The 21,132-nt window shown below is 35.6% G+C and overlaps 1 protein-coding gene and 1 long non-coding RNA gene across 4 annotated transcripts; both read right to left on the bottom strand.

Moving 5' to 3' along the window:
• Window positions 1-36: 36 nt before the first annotated feature.
• LOC108722742 (glycine-rich RNA-binding protein GRP2A-like) lies at window positions 37-3,476 on the bottom strand. Of its 3 annotated transcripts, none has more exons than XM_018448027.1 (5): window positions 3,461-3,476; window positions 3,267-3,312; window positions 2,099-2,210; window positions 1,758-1,876; window positions 37-799 (listed from the first exon to the last, which is right to left on the bottom strand). In XM_018448027.1, exons 1-5 carry the CDS (start codon window positions 3,464-3,466, stop codon window positions 789-791), a joined length of 294 nt encoding a protein of 97 aa, XP_018303529.1. In that variant the 5' UTR covers window positions 3,467-3,476; the 3' UTR covers window positions 37-788. The 3 variants fall into 3 exon arrangements, with proteins under 3 accessions (XP_018303529.1, XP_018303521.1, XP_018303537.1); XM_018448019.1 differs by having other exon boundaries at window positions 1,758-1,913; window positions 2,115-2,210; XM_018448035.1 differs by lacking the exon at window positions 1,758-1,876 and having other exon boundaries at window positions 2,094-2,210.
• Window positions 3,477-3,710: 234 nt separating this feature from the next.
• Window positions 3,711-9,544, bottom strand: LOC108723462 (uncharacterized). The gene is made up of 3 exons (XR_001936643.1): window positions 9,444-9,544; window positions 4,455-4,457; window positions 3,711-3,722 (listed from the first exon to the last, which is right to left on the bottom strand). It is a non-coding gene; the product is annotated as an uncharacterized lncRNA (long non-coding RNA).
• Between the last annotated feature and the right edge of the window lie 11,588 nt (window positions 9,545-21,132).

The raw sequence follows: 21,132 nt of genomic DNA, 5'->3' as shown, positions 1-21,132 counted from the left end.
GAAAGAGAAAATTGTGCGTGGAATGGATCACTGTGCTTTTTTTCATCAAGTGTAATTTTCCTGCAGTTTCTCGTCACTTCTGCTTGTTCGTGTTCGAGGCAGCCGGGGTAATATCCGGGGAATTACATGGGATTTTGCGCTACGTGTTTGTAATAGGCTAAATGTTGTGCTCGTGATGGTGCCTTGCTCTGACGCTTTCGATCCTCGAAAGAGAGCGCGGGTTAAGTAAACGGGAAGGGTGAGGTGGGCGAATGTTCATACGTGGAAACAGGATTAAAATATCAGGGCGTACGATTCGCTTGTAAATGGAACGCTCGCCGATTTTCCGGATTGTGAGGGATGAACGGGTGGCGAGCGGCGGAACGTGAAGGGAAAATGCACCGTCGAGAAGGAAGTCGTTTCGCCTAGACGACACGGCGGCAAGTTCGAATGGCCGGAAGCGAGGCGACGGTATCGTTCGCTATTTCCAAGAGATATCCCTGTGCTTGGTGATGAAGGGTAACAGAGATGGTGCCTCATACATGCGTTGTACGGTGTGACGTTTTCTCTTACAAATTTATTCGGCGATATACCGGGCAACTTCTTGCTTTTGCCTTACGCGATGTTCCGATTTTGGCTTTTTTGATCTTCCGATAGCGGATTGACGAAGATCAGAAGGGTAGAAAGGCCAAATGTGAGTTAATTTCCTTATTGATGACGATCGATGCTTTGACGGGCCGAAATACGCGGATGATCGGCGAGCGAATTTCGTTCCGTTTGCTCGTGAGCACCGCTGTTTGCCGTGAATATTACCACCAACCTGAAAGTTTAATTCGTACGGTGAATAAACTTAAAATGTATGTTAATACCGGACTGTGCATAACGGTGCGATAATAAAAAAAAGAATAGGAATTGCATGATGATAAATTTTCAAAAAAGAAAGTATAATTTATGTGGTTTATCCTCTTGATAATTCTCTCCAAAGTAAAGAATGATTTATTAACTGTATAAATTAAAACGAGTTGCGAAGATTATCGATATTAATGGATTAAATAACTCAAACTCAATATAAATGTCATCACGCGTATGGGACAAAAGATCTACAATATTTTACACGCACAAGAGATCTACAATATTTTATTATAATATCAAAATTTCGATGTTTTTTTTTCAGAATTGATATACTTTCATTAATTTTATTTACATACTTTTTGATACCATTAAATTAATCAAGCTAATTTCGCGCCGATTGCTTGTTGTGAGCATTATCACCAGCTTGAAAGTTAATTCATACGATAAATGAGTTTAAGATGTGTATTAATGCTTGCCGGAGCGTGTATAGTTGTGCGATAATTATGAAGAAAGAAATTATATGGCGAATAAATTTTCAGAGAGAAAAGTTGATTTACGTGACTTATCCTCTCGACGAGTCTTTCCGAGATTAAAGATGATTTATTTGTTATAATTTATTTGTTATTCAAACATGGTTATAAATATTTTATTACAATAGAGCCAAGCAATTTCACTTTGCTCGGCTCTATTGTTTTTGTATTTGATTTTTAATGTTTGTGGAGCTTCTATATTATACTTTTTTTAAATGTTTAATAGAGCATCTATATTGTATTATTTTTTGAATTTATATTGAACTTCACTCTTTGATATTTTCAATTGATTGATTTCTGAATCAATTATAATTTGCATCGCGAGTATTACCAGCAATCTAATTGATTCGTAATAATAAAATCAACAATAATAAAATACAAAGTAACACATCTCACCTCCACCGCCGCCGCTGCCGTATCCACCCCCACCGTATCCGCCGCCTCCGCCTAATTTCCATCCACCGCCGCCGAATCCACCACTTCCACCACCTAACTTCCACCCGCTGCTACCACCGCTGTATCCACCGCCGTATCCACCGCCGCCGTATCCACCTCCACCACCGAACTTCCAGCCACCGCCGCTGCCGCCGCCGCCACCGTATCCACCACCTCCTCCATATCCACCGTCGCTAAGCGCGATTACTTTGATGATTTTTCCACCTCCACCGCCACCGCCACCGTAACCGCCGCCGCCGCCGCCAAATCCACCACCGCCGAACTTCCATCCGCCACCTCCACCGCCACCGTAACCACCGCCGCCGTATCCACCTCCGCCACCGAGCTTCCATCCACTGCTGCCGCCGCCGAAACCACCACCGCCATAACTACTGCCGCTGCTTATGTAACCACCTATAATTTCGAAATCATGATAGATTCTATTATATTTTTCACCACATTTGAAAATTTTGATTCTTAATTAGGTAACCACAATTTATAGAGATGAAGGATGTGTTTGCGCGATGTACGATTTATCGACTTTCTTTATAAGACTACGAGCTTGGTACCAGATGGTTGCGTTCGCTTATGTCGGTCCGCAAATTGCCACGAGGTATTTTGTGATTGCTACAAGAAGGAGACTGGTTGCATTCTGCCGATTGTGTAAGTCGTCTCAAAGGGCAGGGGGCAAGTACAAACCGCTCTCAGATTAAATCTTATGAGTTCGTTTAATATTGCTGAACTAACCAGTAATCACATAAAAAAATCGAAAAAATTTATGAAATGTGTGTGTGCGTCTATTCGTCTCGCTTGTTAGTGCAAATAATAATAGCAGTGTAGCTAATTATTTCAAATGATAATTTTTGCCATGGTAGCGACAATAATTACTTTTCTTGTAATTTGTGACAATATTTAAAAGACTAATTAACAACTACCGTTTATTAAAAGACGTAGATATAATTTAACAGCGAAAAAGACAGCGTCAGATGATTTCTTGAAATCTTTAATTTGCTGATTCTCTCTCTCTCTTTCTAATTTTATTTTACAGTTACATTTATAATTACAGTTACCATCTTCCTACCGGAGATCAATTGTATATCGTAAAAAATGAAAGTTTTGATAACTTCGTTTTTTTTTTAGAGAACGCCCTACAAAATACAATTTTGATAAGCAATCGATCTCAAGCAAGATATTGGAATCTCCGGTAGGAAGGTGGCAATCGTGTTTATAATGTTTAATTCAATACCATGTTAAAATAGATTTAGAATAAGTCTATTTTGGAAATAAGATAGAATAAAATAAATTGTCACATTTACGTCACAGTGAATTGGCACATTTACAGTTAGTTGCAACCACTTTCCACGGATTCTGGCGTACTGAGAGGGTTAAAAACGCCGCGAACACTTCACACGCGAAACACCCCCGTCATAATCCCCGGTCGCCGTTTTCATAAGCCCCCATTGTACTCACCGTATGCGGTGGCGACGAACGCCAGCACGAGTGTGACAACGAACACCTGCAACAAGAGAACGGTCAGGCGTGAAAGCTTTAACAATCGCGAGAAATTGATCTATACGAGAGAGTGTGTTCCGATCATTCAATATACATATAATAATGTTTATACGAGAGTACGTGCGTTCGCGCTAGGACCCACTTCTACGTACCTTCATGTTGGAGGTGTTTGATGCCCATCATGGGGTCCGCCAGCTCTTTTATAGCTCCTGCCTTTCTTCGCGGCTCTGGGCCCCCGCCCTTCCGTCTTCCCTTCCCCCCGCATGTTCTTCTTCTGGATCACGAAACCCGACTTTCGTGCCCACCACCGTCACCATCACCGTCGACTACGAAAAATTCCCGTCGCCGTTCCAGACGACTGCCTCCCCACCCTCTCTTGCGTCGAGCGATAACGAGACATCAGGTCTCGCTAATCTTGACACCTAGCTGTCCGATCGTGCCACGAGATCGAGAGGCCTTTCGTCGCCGCGGGGCGAGATTCGCGACATTCGCGACACCCGCTCGGACGAAGGGGGATGGCGTGTGGAAACGTAGCGACCTCGTTGGCGGGAAATCGCGGTGATGATTCATCGGCCAAGATAATCGTGCGACGTTCACAGAATATTCGCCTGTTCGAAGGAGAACGTAGCCTCCGGGCGCGACAACGACGGTACGCTGATTGCGGAATCTCCCGTTCGTATGCTCGGCGCGGTAGTAATTATCGCGCGGCGAATCGTGCTTGCTGGACCGGAAACGCCCGGGACAGACGCTCTCCAGCCTGGTAACGTTTCTTCAGAGTCCGGACACGCATGCCGGTGACTCTTTCTTGATATTAACCCATCCAGCCCATTCTCTGCTCTCGCCAAGTGAGCAAATCACACTTATACAAGGTGTTTCGAAAATGGAACTGTCGGGTCAGATCGTTGTAATCTGGAGTCAGAGACTTTCCTCTTATGTGAACCGAATTTTGATCGCTACCTTTATGCGTTTGAAAGTCTCCGTTTATATCAATATTAAATGTTTAACCTGTTTAATATTTCTATTTAATATCCTTTTGATTTTATAATTATATTGTGAAATAGTTGAGCAATCTAGCCAAAGTAGAATATGTATGAAATATTAATTATATATGGAAAAAGTAAATTGAAAAAAATTAAAAAATTTAACAAGCTACTAGATCTGAAAATAATTTTGTTAGATCATCAAAATAATTATGTAAGACATTCAAGCTAGAATGTCTACACTTTTTGCAGCATTGCTCATTATACGAAGAAAGAATTTGGTATGAACGCTAATCCTATGTCATAACGGCAAATTCCATTTGCAAATATAGGGATCGCAAATTATTTGCAGGTGTAACAAATATCTATTCTTTTTTGTACTCGCTACGAAAATTATTTGCAACAAATGTGAAATATTTATTATTATTATTTATTTGTGCATTAATTACAAATAAAATGAAAACAAAATGATTACACAGTTAAACAAGAAAAATTAAGTGCACAAAATGGTGAAGCACCAGCAAAATCTGCTGCTCTAACACCTATCAAAAAATGAGAGAGTAAAAAATTACAATTACAAAAAAACGCAAAGGTTAACATAAATTTAACAATATAATATGAAAGTTGGAAATATAGAATATATAAAACGTAAAGTAACATGACGTAACATAAGTTTATCGTAGCATAAATTTGACGCAACATAAGATGTAACAATATGAAAATTGAATATAAAATTGAATATAATATTTGTAGAAAGTAAATTACTAATATAAAATAGCGTAAAATAGCAGTGCGGGAAGGCTGAGAGGCGACACGAATGCAAGTGAGAATATTAGTGACCATATTTATTAAATATACAAATTTATTTGGTATAAACAGCAAACAATTTAACAATTAAATTTTGCAATCCTTTTACGTTTAGGCAAAAATAATTTTTCTCCGTGTATGCTTGAGCGTTCTACATAATTATTTTGATGATGATTCCAACAAAATTATTTTCAGATTTGTATCTAATTAAATTTTAGACACTTTAGCAGAATTGTTCTTTTCGTATGTAATTCTATTTTTTTATTTTCTATATAAATCATTGTCCGACAAAGACGTGAATAGGAATTTGTGCTCTGTAGAGGTAAGATCTTTTATTTATTGACTCCAGCTTTAGACACCTAATCGTAAAAGCGAAAATTGGTTGTAACAGGAAAGGAAAGCCTTGCTCGAGGGAGTTGGCCAATGCGTACGTAGACACGCCGCGGTTGCCACGGTGTGGTACGCGAAATTGTGCAAGTTCCATGCCAGGAGATAAACATCTCTGAGCCATTTTTTATCTCCAGACAATCTCTTGGCAGCGTGCACTCGCCAGGACACCACACTGTTATTATCAAAGATCACACAAATAAATTACTGTTCCTGATAATTCTTCTTAGCGCAATAACTGATCATCCACCGATCGCCACGGTTTCGTCAGGGAAACGTGTTCTCGATGACGTCGTGTGTCAAATCGTAAAGCAACATCAGATAGGACTCATGGTCAAAGTGTAAGATTATAGATAATAAAAAAAAACACTGTGCGTGTCGGAAAATTAATAACACCGTTTACTAATTGTAAGTTAAAATCAAAGTAGTGATGAAGACAATACATGTGTATAGATGGAAAGATAACGTTTATAATAGCAGAGATCTGAGATTATTCATAAAATGATAATAATAATAACTGCAACCGTACCCGAGATAGTCATTGCTAATTAGCTAATAAATCAAGTGGTAAGATTATTACTCTGATAAATTCGACATCAATATTAATACAACATCAATATTAATTCAATATCGAGAAGATGTTGCGCAAGTCAGAGGTACTTTGCCTCTATCTTACTTTTTTTTTTACTTTTTAGTAGTATAGGAACGCATTGGCTTAATCGCGCTTCGGGAAACAATGCACGGGGCGATAATGGATGGTCGCTCAGTGGCAATCATTCTTCGTGCCAGCGAGGTAACGTCTTGCGTGCGTAACTATTATCAGCGTTTTACTCTCGATCGCTGCACAAAAAGCAATATAGAGATACTCTGTGGAAGGCGAAGGCCTTCCTGGCCTTTCACCGTACCGATGTCCGCGCGGACGTGCCTGACCTCTTCGGTTAGCTCATCGAACCGCGCGATGATTGATATGAGTAATTTGGACGGATAGTTCTGGTCATTGATGACATCGGAAACCAAGGTTGAGCGTATTCGAGAGAGTAAGTAATGAGAGCTATCATCCTGTCGTGAAGAGGAGTTATGAAGAAGCTTTGTGCATAGACACGCACACACACACACACACACACATAATCCTATAATATTCATTGCTAAGACATTAGCATGCAGCATTTGTGTAATCATGTTTGGAAGTTTGAGAGACGCAGGTGCGTATGGTCGTGCGCGCGTTACCTTTAAGATAATTGGTACGTTCCCTGTGGAATTCGTCGTTCGCAAACTTAACAGAGTGATTTCGATCGCTCGGTATCTCGATGTCGATGACTGCTTAATATCTAAAGTTCACAACTATCTCGACGATGATCACGTGTGCGGTAATCGTAAAAGCGGATTGCTGGCCTCTAGAAATGCGGAATCGCCAACCTATCGAACCTGATATGCTCTCTAGTGAAAGTTAGACCGTATTATAATCCTTAGCAGTTTTAGCATGAGTTATGATAGGATGATTAAGGTACCTTCTTTTATATAAGTATAGATACTGCACCTCGTACACGCTAAATTCCCGTAAACTATGAGGTGAATGTATTACCCAATATTACGCGATAACATTAAGTAGAACATAAAATTGAAGACTCTTGATATAGAAAAGATTGTAAAACATGCTGTAGTTTCCTAAATGGAAAGAACAATTTTGCTGAAATATTTAAAAATTTAGTTAAGATCTGTGAAAATAATTTTATTGAACTATCAAAATAATTATAGGAATTATAGGAAAATAATTATAGGAAATTCAAGCATGATGAGCAATTAATTCTGAAAAAAATTTTGACATTCCAGTAACCAGCTAGAGTTTTCTACATAATTAATATTAAGTGAAAATGTTAAGTGAAAATCGAGCGATGAGATTAAACATACGTAAGTGAAAAAATTCCTACTTAATTAATTATTCTACATAATTATTCTGTATAATTATTTTGGTGACCTAGTAAAATTATTTTCAGATTTACATTTAACTAAATTTCTATAGATATTTCAACAAAACCATTTTTTCCGTATATACAACAAAAGACTTTGATTAATAATATTGGCGTTACGTTTGATATAGAAGCTCTATTTATTTTTAGGGCGCGCGACATTTAGGTCAAACGCTCAGTTTGCAAAAACGCAAAGAATTTATCTTGTTCATCAGTACAAGGATTGATATATCTACTGACATACTTCATCGCCTTAAGGCAACGTTTCCCGCTGAGTGCTGCATGATGATAATTAGATAAATCGAGTCTATATACATATATATGTATATATGGGAGTACATACTTCGAGCTTCATTTTCTTTATATTTCTAACCGGGTTTTCTCTGATATATACGTGAGCAAGAAATAAATGAACATTGTTGATCGAGGGCGTTGTGTACGTTCGAAGGGAGTTGCAAAATACGCGTGCATCGTCGACATCGAGAAAGGACGATAGAATCTCTCTGGAGCCGCGGGATGCCACAAGTACGTGACGTAATATTACGTGCCTCATGGTCAGAAGGTGAAAACCGGTCGACGCTTGAGACCGCGGGATTTTCTACGTCGGAAAAACCGAAGCGTTACGCTCAGACGAGTTATGGATCGACCAGTACTCCGTTTTTGCTTGCGGTTTTTCAGTGCCAAATATAATGCATTGTTATGCATAAAATTGAGATGTATGATCTAAGAATGCCGGATTCACCGTCGTCTCTTTTAAAAATAATTTTTATGGAGCTCTTAAAGTTAAAAGGATTTTCTCATTATCGAAAATTGATGGGATATCTAATGACACGAAGAGTAATAATGTCGTATATTAAAGAAGAAACTGTCCGAACTAAGTTTAGGAAAAAATATCACTGAAATTAAGAAAATTTATATATACATAGTTTACAGAGAAATATAGTTTAAAGTTTAATATGCAAACTTTATAAAATATAATTCTTCTGAGATACTAGAAGATTATGGAAAAGCTTTTTAATAGCGGAAATGTAAATTACATTTTCAGACATTTATGTAATTCCGATTATTATAATACATTTATTTCGGAATTTCAAGATTTTTTTTATCGTTATCAGGTACAAATTTGTAGCGCATGTACGTATTGAACCGTGCGAGCATTGCAAGCTTTGTGTGATCGTTCAAGTATCACGTTTGTCGACGATTAATCTGTAGAGTCAAGTAGAGATTTAGTAAAAGTTGTCGCCCTCATTAGAAGTTGCTCAAATACATAAGCGATACGCGTATTTGACGAGCAGTGCAAATGGAAGAAACTCCCGGGAACAGTGTGACAGAGTGACCGAGTAAAATCGACGCAAAGCTGGCAAGTCGCATTTACGATTAGTAGCGTGCAAATCAATCCCTGCTTACGTTTTTCAGCGTGGTCATAATGTCGTTTGAAAATGAATATATATATTATATATATACATATCGCTATCTTTCTCTTGAAACAGTGTACAGTGTAAGGTAAAATTACAATTTATCTTGTTACAAGCATTTTTGGAACTAATCTATAAATTGAAAAATAGTAAGTAAAAATCGAAAAATCTTCAACATATATAAGCGAAGGAGACCATATTCCATCATAACAGATCTATGACTTAGATGCCTAATAATGTCTTTGTGTGAATCTTACAATTTCCAGTTTAAGCAAACTGAGCATTATTTATTTGCCTGAAACACAGTTCTAAACTGGAGTACATATTAGAAATTAAATTGACAATTATTTACAGCGTTTTCATGCTCATTAGCATCAGTATTATTAAATTGCTTGTCAGTTTCAATATATGATAATAGTTGCTTTCCATTTACATACAAGTGAAATTGAGTCTGAAGTGAGCTGAGTATTTTATACTCAGATCAATGACGTCACTAATTGCTTTCTTTGGTAAAAAGATATCACATGTCAATACAGGTTTATAACTTCACTTTGAAGTGAGTTTATGAGACTCACTAACGCACATAGTCTCGATCTTGTGCAGATTATAGGTAAAAACTCAGTTGAATCTCACTTGTCAGAATGCAAAAGGAATGCGCGTTCAACTGAGTTATGACGTCATAAGTGAGAATTATTTGAGAATCGATGTAAATGGAAAACAACTATTATATACTCCAGTGTTCTACAACTATAAATAATCGGAACGCAGTTAGTTGCTTGAATTGAAAATTATACATAGAAAGAATGGTATTGTTGAGATCAACAAAATCTTTCGTATATAAGTACCAATTTTGCTAAAGTAAAAAGATTAAGCTAGATACAAATTTAAAAATAATTTTGTTGGACCATGTAATTACGTACACAGAAAAAAACAGCTATGATTACTACGATCAAAAGTCGACTATTAATACATTGATTATAAGAACTATAATACGATTGTGATAATCATAAGATTAACATGTATCTTAATCGCATATCTTAACGATTATGGCTGTAAAGATATGTCCATCTTACGGTTATCACAACCAACAAATGTATTGATGGGCGAAAATTATCATTATTTCCAATTGTGGTAACCGTAACATTTTTTCTGTGTAAAAATCTTTAGCATCAGTTTGAGCGTCTTACGTAGTTAATTATTTTGATGATCCAACATTATTTTCAGATCCATATCTAATTAAATTTTTAGATATAAATAGATATTTATATAAAAGTAAAAGGATAGATTTCGCTTGTTTTCCGCAAAAGCAAGACATAAAAAATCAAGTCAGTGATCAAGCCAATTAAGATGTATAAGTTAAGTAAAATTAAACCATTTATTATGTGAAATCAAAAGAAAGTACGTTTTGTGATTATGGATCATTTCTTCAGCCAATGAAAAACATTAATAATTATAACATGTCGCTATTATAACATTAGGTATAAACGCAATAAATAAAGTGTAGTTAGATATTTATATGTAAAATTTCACCTTTTCTAGTTAAATTTGTAGATATAAACAGATATTTATATCTAAAAATTTAACTATTAGGTACACAGACATGAAAATAATTTTGTTGAATCATGAAAATAATTATATAGAACTTAAATTGATCGCTAGAGATTCCTACATAATTATAATGATTTAATAAAATTATTTTCAGATATATTAGCAGTATCTCTCTATCTAATTTTTTTATTTTAATAAAATCGTTCTTTCCGTGTAAAATTCACACAAAAACATAATTAAGTATCCATTTTGATCGAATATATAGTCTTCTATGCTTATTTGTGTTTATAAATTGAAGTTTTACTATACATACTTAGATATTGCAGATATAAAAGTAATTTTATTGGACCATCAAAATAAATACGAAGAAAATTCAAGCGTAAGAAACAATGCTGTAAAAAGTTTCGATATTCTAGCAACTAGTTTGAGCGTTTTACATAATTATTTTCATAGTCTAATAAAATTATTTTCAGATCGATATTCGCCTAAAGTTTTAGATATTTCAGCAAAATTATTTTTTCCGTATAGAAAAAAAATGCCATAGCATCTGTATATCTTACTTGAGAAATATTTCGATTTCTTAAGGCTACGTATATGAATACAGGTATAGTCATGTATGTTTATGTATATCTTCATCTTATTGCTATCATACAAAAGGAGGCCCCGAGGATTGCAGTGAAGGAGCGCGATAATTAGATTTACCTACGTAATTACACACGTACAAATTTCGTAGGAATAAATGTGGATCCACGTCCAATGTTTCACGACGGGTGATCTTTTCGCAGGATTATTGGGTTATCGTCCTGAAAATCGCAACTTGCCAGCGTTACTTGTTACGAGGACTTAGGCGGCAACTCCGATACATGCGGAGCGGTAATGAGCGGCATTGTCTGTCGAGCGATGCTTCATACGTAGCTTTTCTCTCCTTCAGCATACGGATACGCCGTTAATTATTAAGTGTCCCGGTTGCCGGCCATTATGCCGGCTTTTTAATACAGTACTGTGTCAGTGCTGGCTGGCAATCTTTCTAATCAAGAATTGCAAATGATTTTGCGCCGCGGGAATTTGTCCCTGATATTGTTGTCGTAATATAATATAATCGTATAATTAATCAATTACGGTTAGATGGCAATCTCTATAAAATTGGCTAACGCTATTTAATTTCAAATTTTCAATGTTTTGCAACTAAGAACCATTTCGTGTCGCGAAATTCACCATTTGCCTTTCAAATTCAAGTCTATAAAAGTCACGTTGTTATACGTTAACCACAAATAGACTTTAAATCGATGCATGCAATAAATATACAATATCAATCTTCTAAATCATGCTGCTCGCGTTTCTATTCTGAAATCTGCAACCGCGCATTGTATATTGAATGTTCGTGTCATGCAAGCTTGAAGTCAGCGCATACTCCTCAAGGGATAAGCTAATGTTACCCGGAACGTCGCGTGTCATAACACGCAATGGAACAGATATAACAATTGAGGTATTTGTCACGGTTAAGACTCGACGAACATGCGCATAACGCAAACCGGGACACGCGGAAATGCATCTTGCTTTGCTTATTACGAGCGACACCGACATTAGAGTGGAAAGTCCAATTAAAACCGGATCACTCCGACGCGAAATCCGAAAATCGGGGAGCGTAATGCACACAGCATGAGAAGTTCAGATTTGTGTACATAATACGAATCGAGATTGCAACGTGGATCATCGCTCGGAACTTATTTCAACGAGAATCGTTAAATTAATGCCTAATGCGTCGCTTTACGTTGTAGGTGCATGGCTGCAAGACAAGTATAATAGGTATTTGAAATAAATTGCAAATTTGCTGCTATATGAAAGGAAGAGGGATTGATGTGTTAATGTACAGCTTGATGTGTTGCGTTGTGGTGTGCTATCAAAACAATGAAACAGCCGCGAAAAGAGGGGCTCGCGAAGATACCCATGGCAATCTCTTCGTAACCGACGGACAAATGCCGGAAAGAGCTCTAAAACTCACCGAGGCAAGGCTACGTTGCAGACGAAGTATGCAAATTCAGTCTATAAAACGTACATGCCAAATGCAAAGTAGAGATGAGCGATCGACGGACGAGGTGATGCGCGACTGCGAAAAGTCACGCGACGGTTACGACCGATAGAGATGTAAATTGCGCGGCGACAAATGCACGCGTCTCACTTTCGCTGTTTTTACAATGGCTATGTTTCAAAATTGACTACCAGTACTAAAAATCTATAGTGCACGTAACATAAACCGTAGATTTTCAACGTGGCAGTAAATTTGAAACACAACCATTATTAGATATCAATCAAAGAAGCAATGGTAACTCAATTATCCTTGAGTTAAATAACACTTTATTATTTTTAACTTTCATGTGTCAAAATGTAAATTAATCCATTTCTGGAATCAGTTTCAAAGTAAATAACGCCCAAATTAATGTGTGCACTTAGTAAATAATAAATTAAATTTGAGTAAAGGAGGATGTTAAGTTAGGGAAATAAAATATTAAATAACTCGTAAACTATTAATTTTTTGATAACCATACCTTAATACTTTTATGAACAGAATAATGAGATAAATCAGTTGATGGAAAGAAAACACATAGTTGCTTATTTAAAAAATTATACATTTTGCATACATATTTTTTTTAAAGCAATTGTATGTGTTTTCTTTACACCAATTGATTCATCTTATTATTCTGTTCATAAAAATATTAAGGTACGATTATAAAAAAATTAATAGTTTACGAGTTATTTAATATTTTATATATGTGCCTAAATAAAGTATAAAATATCTCGTAAACTATTGGTTTTTTACATCTATCTTAATACTTTTATATACAGAATAATTAAAGGAATCATATTGTCTAAAAAAAATTATACAATTCCATTTAAAAAAGTGGAGAGGTGACCTTTATATCTTTTTGGCGCCTCCATCTAGAAAAAAAGTCAACATGACCAAAATACATCTCCCTCAAAACCGTTCCACTTTCATTTGAAACATTTTTTTATATCATCAAAAATAAGCAATATTTCAGATAGTCGATTTAAGGATCACCCTGTATATGTATACAGGGTGACCTCGAATTACGGAATCACCTTTCGTAAGCAGGCAGAATGGACTAAACTGAGTCAAAAGGATGCCATGAGGCTGTTCCCAGGACGTCCTGAGACTGTCCTAGAAAGTTCTGAAGATGACGACGTGAGGCTGTCCCAGAACGACCTGGGGATGTCCTGAAATTGTCCTAAAAATCCTTAAGATGACGTCCTTAGGCTATCCCCAGGACATCTTAAGGCTATCCTCAATAAAGCTGCCTCGGGACGTCCCAAGACTGTCCTGAAAATGACTACGTGAGGTCGTCCCAGGACGACCTGAGGATGCCCCCAGGCTGTCCTAAAGGTGTCCTGAAGATGATGTTCTGAGGACGTCTTCAGGGCGTTCCCTGGATATATAAATGTCCTCAAAATGTCAAGTAAAATCAATATGGCCATATTGATTTTACTTTACAAAAAGATTCTTTTCTTTTGATTTACTGGTAATTAAGAAACAAAATGTTGTGACAAAAAATATAAACTAAATATAATATTGTAAAATATAAATGAAGAGCTACAATAATATAAATTCTCGAAATTAATAATCATCACTTGGTAGTTATAGCAATGATTTACCTAACCTTGGAAATATTAGATCACGATTATGACATTCGGCACTTGGCATCACTAACAACAACAAACTGAGTAGTTAACTGATGCGAACAAGTCACATAGACAGCCTGTAAGATAGTACTATTTGTTGAATTCATCATGTAACTACCTACAAGTAGGTCATATTAGATACTAGACCTTATTGGGTACATTTACCTTAGTTTGAGGTTTTTGTGTTAGATATTTTGATCCTGCAAGACAATTATGATTGATGAGATAACATATTTGCTCCATTAGCAAGATATATTATCGAGATATACATATTCTATGCAAAATTCTGTACTTCAAAAAATATCGATATGAATTTAACACCGTACTGATTTCTATATAATTTTCATTGTGTTGGTGTTAATATTAATATCAATATAATATGAATTAACACCATAGATTTTAAATCACACTATGATGATGTTGATATAAATCAGGGATATATAATCAGGGGTTATAAATCCATAGAATAATAATAGATAAAAAAATATATTCGAAATATTTTGTATGAAAATAAAGTACACTATCAAATTCGTTACAATTAATGTGAGATTCTATGTGTGTGTAATTCATAAATATATTATAAATTATTATTCTAATAAAATGTATGCATACATATAATTTTATTAAGATAATAATCTATTTATGAGTTGCATCACACCGAATTTTGCATTTATTATGATGAATCTTGCATTAATTTGATGGTTTGCTTCATTTACATATAAATTATTCTGATACAAAGAAAGTATTTCAATAATGAACGTATTAATCGAATTTATATATTAAATGCTGCAGAATTAAATATGCTTGATAAAATCGGAAAAGGGGACCAAACAGTGGCAGATGGCTAGGAACCACTTGCACAGAATCGGTCCTTAGCTCACAACCGCGAATTACAATTCGTACGGAATTCAAAGGGGTTCGGGCATAAATGAAACCCGGCCACGAACTATTACGAGTAAGAGCGTGACCAGTTCGGACAAATTGCCTCTCGATTTATAGCAGCAGCCACGAGAGCCGGTCATCATGGTGGTACGGGGCACGATTTGTGAATCTCGCATGTGGGGGACGTTCAGCGTAAATACACGCGGATAGTGGAAAAAAATCAGATCGTCGTGATGCAGACATCTCAAAGACTATGTTCATAGCCGGTTTTTATTTTAGGACTGTCTTAAACAATGTCTTAAAATACTAACATAACTCTGTGATTGGCTTATGACATCTTAAAACTATATTTAAGACGATCTTAAATATAAGAATCAACTATGAATACTGACTTCAGAAAAATTCAAAAGTTGCGAAAGATAATTCTATATAAAAAACTGATAACAGTTATATGCCTGTTTCGTGTATAAGGATAATTCAACTTACGTAAGAGCATGAACAAGAGCATGTTTTGTACTCATTTCACTTGACGTACGGTAATAAGAACACAGTGACGCGAGCGAAACCAGAAACATTTTTGGATATAATAGGGAGTTTTTGCATAACGTGAATCCAAATATGATGAACGCTAAAGTCACCTCCTTATCCTTTTCTTCATTAGTTATTAAGAAGAAGACTGACTTTAGCGGTTACCGTATCTGGATAAACGGTATATCAAAAACTCCCTAATATCACTTATCGTTTCCGGATTACATATTCGGCTGGATATTTATTGCATGTAATTATGCAACTGATTAACATTTAAAACGATACAAGCACTGATTAATTAAAGAGTCAGTAACGAGTCAGCAAAGTTTTTGTTTTTTTTCTCTCGTCGCCATTCTTGTTTCTTTTTTTTTATCGTCGAAGATTATAGAGTAAGAGCTATAGCATACAAAATGTATAAGATCTGCATGCAGATAATGCATAAGATCTGGACTAATAAATATTTAATATAAAGTTGCCTTATCAATTTACATAACACGTTCAGTGATCCAGACGGTCTTGTACTAGCTTGCTATACTTATGAATTTTGTGTGCTACAACTCTCTTACTCTATAATTTTTAACTCTAATTGTGGAAGTCGTGGACGTGGAAAAAGAAAACGTTGGAGGTGTCTCAATGATTAGTAGATCGGACGACGCGACGGAACGTTGCATAGCTCGACGTCATCGTGAAGCATCCGAGAGTACCTAATGAATTTCATTAGAGACGACGATGATTAAACTGGTGAGATTTTACTTGTCTTCGGTGACTTGTCGTCGTCGTCGTCGTTGTCGCGATAGTGGCTCGTGAATCATTGCACACGTCTATCAAGAAATCGATTCCGCTTCGACGACTCTAAGCACTTTAAGAACGTCCCTCGCGAGAGAAGTTGAAGCCGCTCTTATCCGCAACTTAACTTACTCCTAACATGCATCTTTACGCTCGCAAGCTTCGCCCGAACGATCCCGGACAATGTTCGAATTACTTTCGAGTTCTTGTTACGTTCGTGTCTCTTCGTTGACACGCATTTTTTGCACTTTGTTTCTCTTAGCGTCGACAACGGATTAATATATTTTGGGAATTGTTATTTCAATTAGTTATTTCAGTCATCTAATAACGTTTGACTTACATTACATGTCAGCAGTATTTTTGATCCGTTTATTATTTTATCTGTTTACTATATTACAAGTCATGAAATGTGGAATGGAAAGAACGGTTTTTGTTAAAGTATTTAAAAATTTGCTAGACAAATTTTTACAAATCTGAACATAACTTTGTTAAACCATCAAAATAATTATGTAGGACGCTCATGCTGGTTACTAAAATATTAAAACTTTTTGCAGCATTTCCTGTTATTCTCAAGCGTCCTATATAATTATTTTGATAATCCAATAAAATTATTTTTAGATCTAGTTTGTTTAGATCTAAATGTTTAAATATTTCAGCAAAAACCTTTCTTCCTTGAGAAAATGATTCTAATTGATTATAATTTGTGAAATACGTCACTTAATTAGTTATTAATGACTTATAAGTTATTAATGACTTAAGGAGATTCTAAAGTGAAGACTGAATTCTAATAGAATCGTTGTTTTTTTTATCAATTCAATAAGATTTATACACAATTCACTCAATGCTATCGACACATTACTACGTACTAATTGATATTATTACATCAATATTACACACACATACACACATATTTTTCGTACAGGATTTTTATATCGAATTAGATTTTTAAAAGTAACTCGTTACATTTAGCATTACTTGAGAAAGTAACTTTTCGTTACTTTTCTGTTACATTTTAAAAATCGATGACCATCAATTATAGCGAATGGGTGCCTAGGAGTTTTTAATCTCAAGTGGGGGGGGGGGGGTTGGCTTGTCCAATCGAACCGTGTCCAATCATATGTAAAGTAACAATTAAAATAATTTTAAAACTCGTTACCGTTACTAAAAAAATGTAACTACGTTACAGTTACCAAAAAATGTAACGCAGTTACCAGTAAAGTTATCAAAAAATGTAACTTCGTTACAAGTAACGAATTACTTCCATTCGCTGTTAAATTTATGTATTAGGCTTGTAACCCTGTTGATTTTATTAAATTGATTAAATATTAATGATATGCGGAAAGAACGATTTTGCTGAAATATGTAAAAATTTAGCTAAGTACAGAAATAAAAATAATTTTGTTGGTCCGTCAAAATAATTATGTAGGTAACGCAAGCATGATGTGCTATGCAGCAAAAAATTTTGATTCTAGTAACTAGCTTGAGTGTCCTGCATACTTAATTATTTTAATAACAAAATTATTTTCAATGTTGTATGTAGCTAAATTTTTAAACGTTTTGACAAACCCGTTTCTTCCGTGTATATATCAACAGTAAATTTTATGTAATAGTAATAAAATTTTAATTAAATGGAATATCGGGAATTTTTTATCGAATATCGAACTTTCTATATTCTATAATAATACTGATCGACAATTTTGTTAAATGGTTATTTTAATTAATTCGTATGTATTTTCTTATGCTGATTTTAAAAATTAAATTAAATTTCATCCCACGAGAGAGAGAGAGAGAGAGAGTTTTCCAATTTTTTGTAACATCCTAATATTTTTCCTATAAGATATATTTTCATTAATAAGATATATTTTTCTTATAAGATATATTTTGCTAATAACAGCTTGTTGTATGGGGTTTTTTTTTAATTAAAATAATTTATCTTTGTTTTAAACTTTTTTAATAAACAAAAATGATGTTAAACTCAATAATTCTTTTCTATGAATTATTTATTTACGTCTAATCTAATTGTAAGTCGAAGAGATAAATAGAAAAATTTTTAAATGCATATTATTATTCAAAAACTCTACTTTCATTATAAAGATAAACAAATTTGAAATCAGCACAAAAAATAATAAAACAAAATCCTATCAGATCAATTTAACATAAGAAAAATGACATTTTGTCGATTAGTGTAATAGTTATGATGTAGCAGGAGGGAGAGTAAATCTCGAAGTCATCGAGACTTTCGATTTTGTGTGCCTTCAAGCTCTTATTTCGATTAACGATCAAGACGAAATTACACTTATCCATACACGGGAGCAAAATTTTGCAGACGCGGAGACGTTATGAAGTAGCCACTTCTTCGCGAAAATTTTTCTCCTTTGAAATAGTGACGCGTCTTCGCACGCTATCGTCGCGTACTCGGCTCTTCGAAAAAACTCGAACGATGGGCTCGAGGGCCTCCTCTCGCTCCGTCGACTTTGACGATTCGACGCCCCCGACGAAGGGCCTCTCGTGTCAAACGAGGTGTAAGCATCGAGGGTATTCGCAAGAATTATCCAGTGACAGACGACCATCCAGGTGCTACAGGAATTGATTTTCCACGTCTCTCCGTTTTATCCATCTTTTCTACTTCCCATCGGCGATCCCGCGCCATCTTCTCCTTTCGCCTCTCATCCCTTTTTCTAGATAGTTACATCCTATAATTGCGATCTCTATCTCGCTTTTCTGTAATTACTTGTATCTTCACGTCGATCTCGTACATTTCCACATATTCTCACACGAACAAACATTCCTTGAATTCTTCACGACAAAATTTGATTGCAATCAACTATAAGTACTTGCGACGTAATTTTTATCAACGTTACTGGCACAACATGTGTGACATTGGTCTTTGAGAAAAACCTGGAGAAAAACCGCCGCAGGTAATGAACGTTGATGAACGCTTAATGGACGACGTATTAAATAAACCTAAACGAATATCCGGAGCTGCTGTTTTATTAGATATAAAGCTTGTTTTATCAAACGTGTCAACGTCCCCCTTGTGAGATATCCTTCTCGCGTGGTAGAGGCGCATGCATTATGACGCATTATAACTGATGCAGCGCATGGATCGATAATCTCGCACGTACAATCACGATTGATAAACGCGCCGATTGATCGGAGAAGGACGCGTGTAATGCTCGATTCAACGACGATCCATCGGTAGATCGAAACATCGCCATCGGTCTTGCATCGGTGCAACGGTGGACAGCTGCCAATCGCGGATGTAGCAACTAGCAATCCAAGCCCTGGTGGTCGACACGATGACGTTGACGCGGTCACGCCGTCATCGAATTTCACTCGAGGAATCACGTGAGAATTCTGTCGCGCGGGAATTCAAACATTTCTCCTTTTTTCTCTCTCTCTCTCTCTCTCTCTCCCTTCTCCCTTTTGGTTACCCGACGCTGAATTTCCACCGAGCTTTTCCACCGGCATTCCCGGCATGCTTGGATCGATGGTGCGATCTTGGACTTCTTTGCCCGTGCGATCGTTTATCGGTGTTTGAAAATTCGATCTGCCTGTTTTTTTTGCTGCTCGTTCTCGTCTTGTACGAATTCCTGACCCAAAGCCACAGCTTCTTCGAAATCCTGAATTATTGGAAGTGAACGCTTTAGAACTTTAACACTTGAGTAAATTGCTCGATGATCGCATGTATCACGTATGATTACGACATATCATAAGCTTAAAATAAGATTTTAATAAATTACGCGAAGTTTAACTCATAATGTTAAATTCATAATATCAAATTGTATTCAATTTGAATTATTTTTAATCATTTCTATAGATCTACTGTTCCTATTCAATATGTCATTTTTAACTAAAACAAAGCTCAAGAAATGTATTAAATTTACACTAAGAATCTTATTGAACCGCACATGTGAAAATAATCAATAAAAAATAAGGCTCATAACGTTAATGTACAAATTCACATGGAATTATTTAAAAAATTAAAAATCCAGCTTTGACCGTTTATGGGCTTTTATTCTCTATTGGTTGTATTAAATTTAGTTTATTATTTACTAATTGTAAGTGCAGTATACGTTAATATGGACACTGTTTATTTTGAAGTTAAAGCAATTTAGTCACAGAAATGGATTATTGATGTATATTTTTGAAGTTAAAAATAACAAAATATTATTTAATTCATAGAATTTGGTTACCACTGCTCCTTTGATATTTAGCAATGGAAAAAGTCTTAAGAAAAATAACTTTGAAGTTTCGATATAACTTTTATATTCAGAAACATTAATTTTAATATATGTATAAGATATAGGTGTATCATGCGTTTTTTCTTGATTGTAAACATTAAGAGTCAATTAAATAACTTAACAAATAGGAATTGTGTGTGTATGTGTGTACGCGCGCGGCACACACACAAAAGAGGTGTAAATTCGACCAGGTAACCTCCACGTGGTACACCTTGGGTAATGCTAATGCCGGCGGTATTGTACCTTTCAAGCATCATAACTCAAAAAGCATTTAATGAAAAAATTTTTATTATAGCGTTTTGGAAAGCTTTGAACATCAGCTATTAAATTCTGGAATCAAAAATAGAATGTTCCATTTAAAAAAATCGATGACCTTGACCCGATATTGGAAACGCCCACCCAAGATCAAACTGATAAGATCAGTAAATAGATCTTTTTAAACTCTGCAACTTTTGTTTGAAGCATTTTTGTAAGTAAACCAATATTTTCTGAGATAATTAGCCATTCCGGGACTTTTGACACGCATGTATGTACATGCATTATTTTCTATTTCCTATTTGTTGAGTTTTCAAATATACGGTCCA

This window comes from Mycetomoellerius zeteki, unplaced genomic scaffold (assembly GCF_001594055.1).
Source record: "Mycetomoellerius zeteki isolate Tzet28-1 unplaced genomic scaffold, Tzet1.0 scaffold106, whole genome shotgun sequence".
In the NCBI taxonomy this organism is placed as follows: domain Eukaryota; kingdom Metazoa; phylum Arthropoda; class Insecta; order Hymenoptera; family Formicidae; genus Mycetomoellerius; species Mycetomoellerius zeteki.
This window is presented reverse-complemented; position numbering and strand designations above follow the sequence as displayed.

Excerpts from the sequence above, each read along its gene's own strand:
- LOC108722742 (XM_018448019.1), bottom strand. Across the intron at positions 2,211-3,266 it reads GTTCGTCGCCACCGCATACG|GTGGTTACATAAGCAGCGGC; the intron begins GTGAGTACAATG and ends TCGAAATTATAG. Across the intron at positions 1,914-2,114 it reads CGGAGGTGGATACGGCGGCG|GTGGATACGGCGGCGGTGGA; the intron begins GTGGTTACGGTG and ends TCGGTGGTGGAG.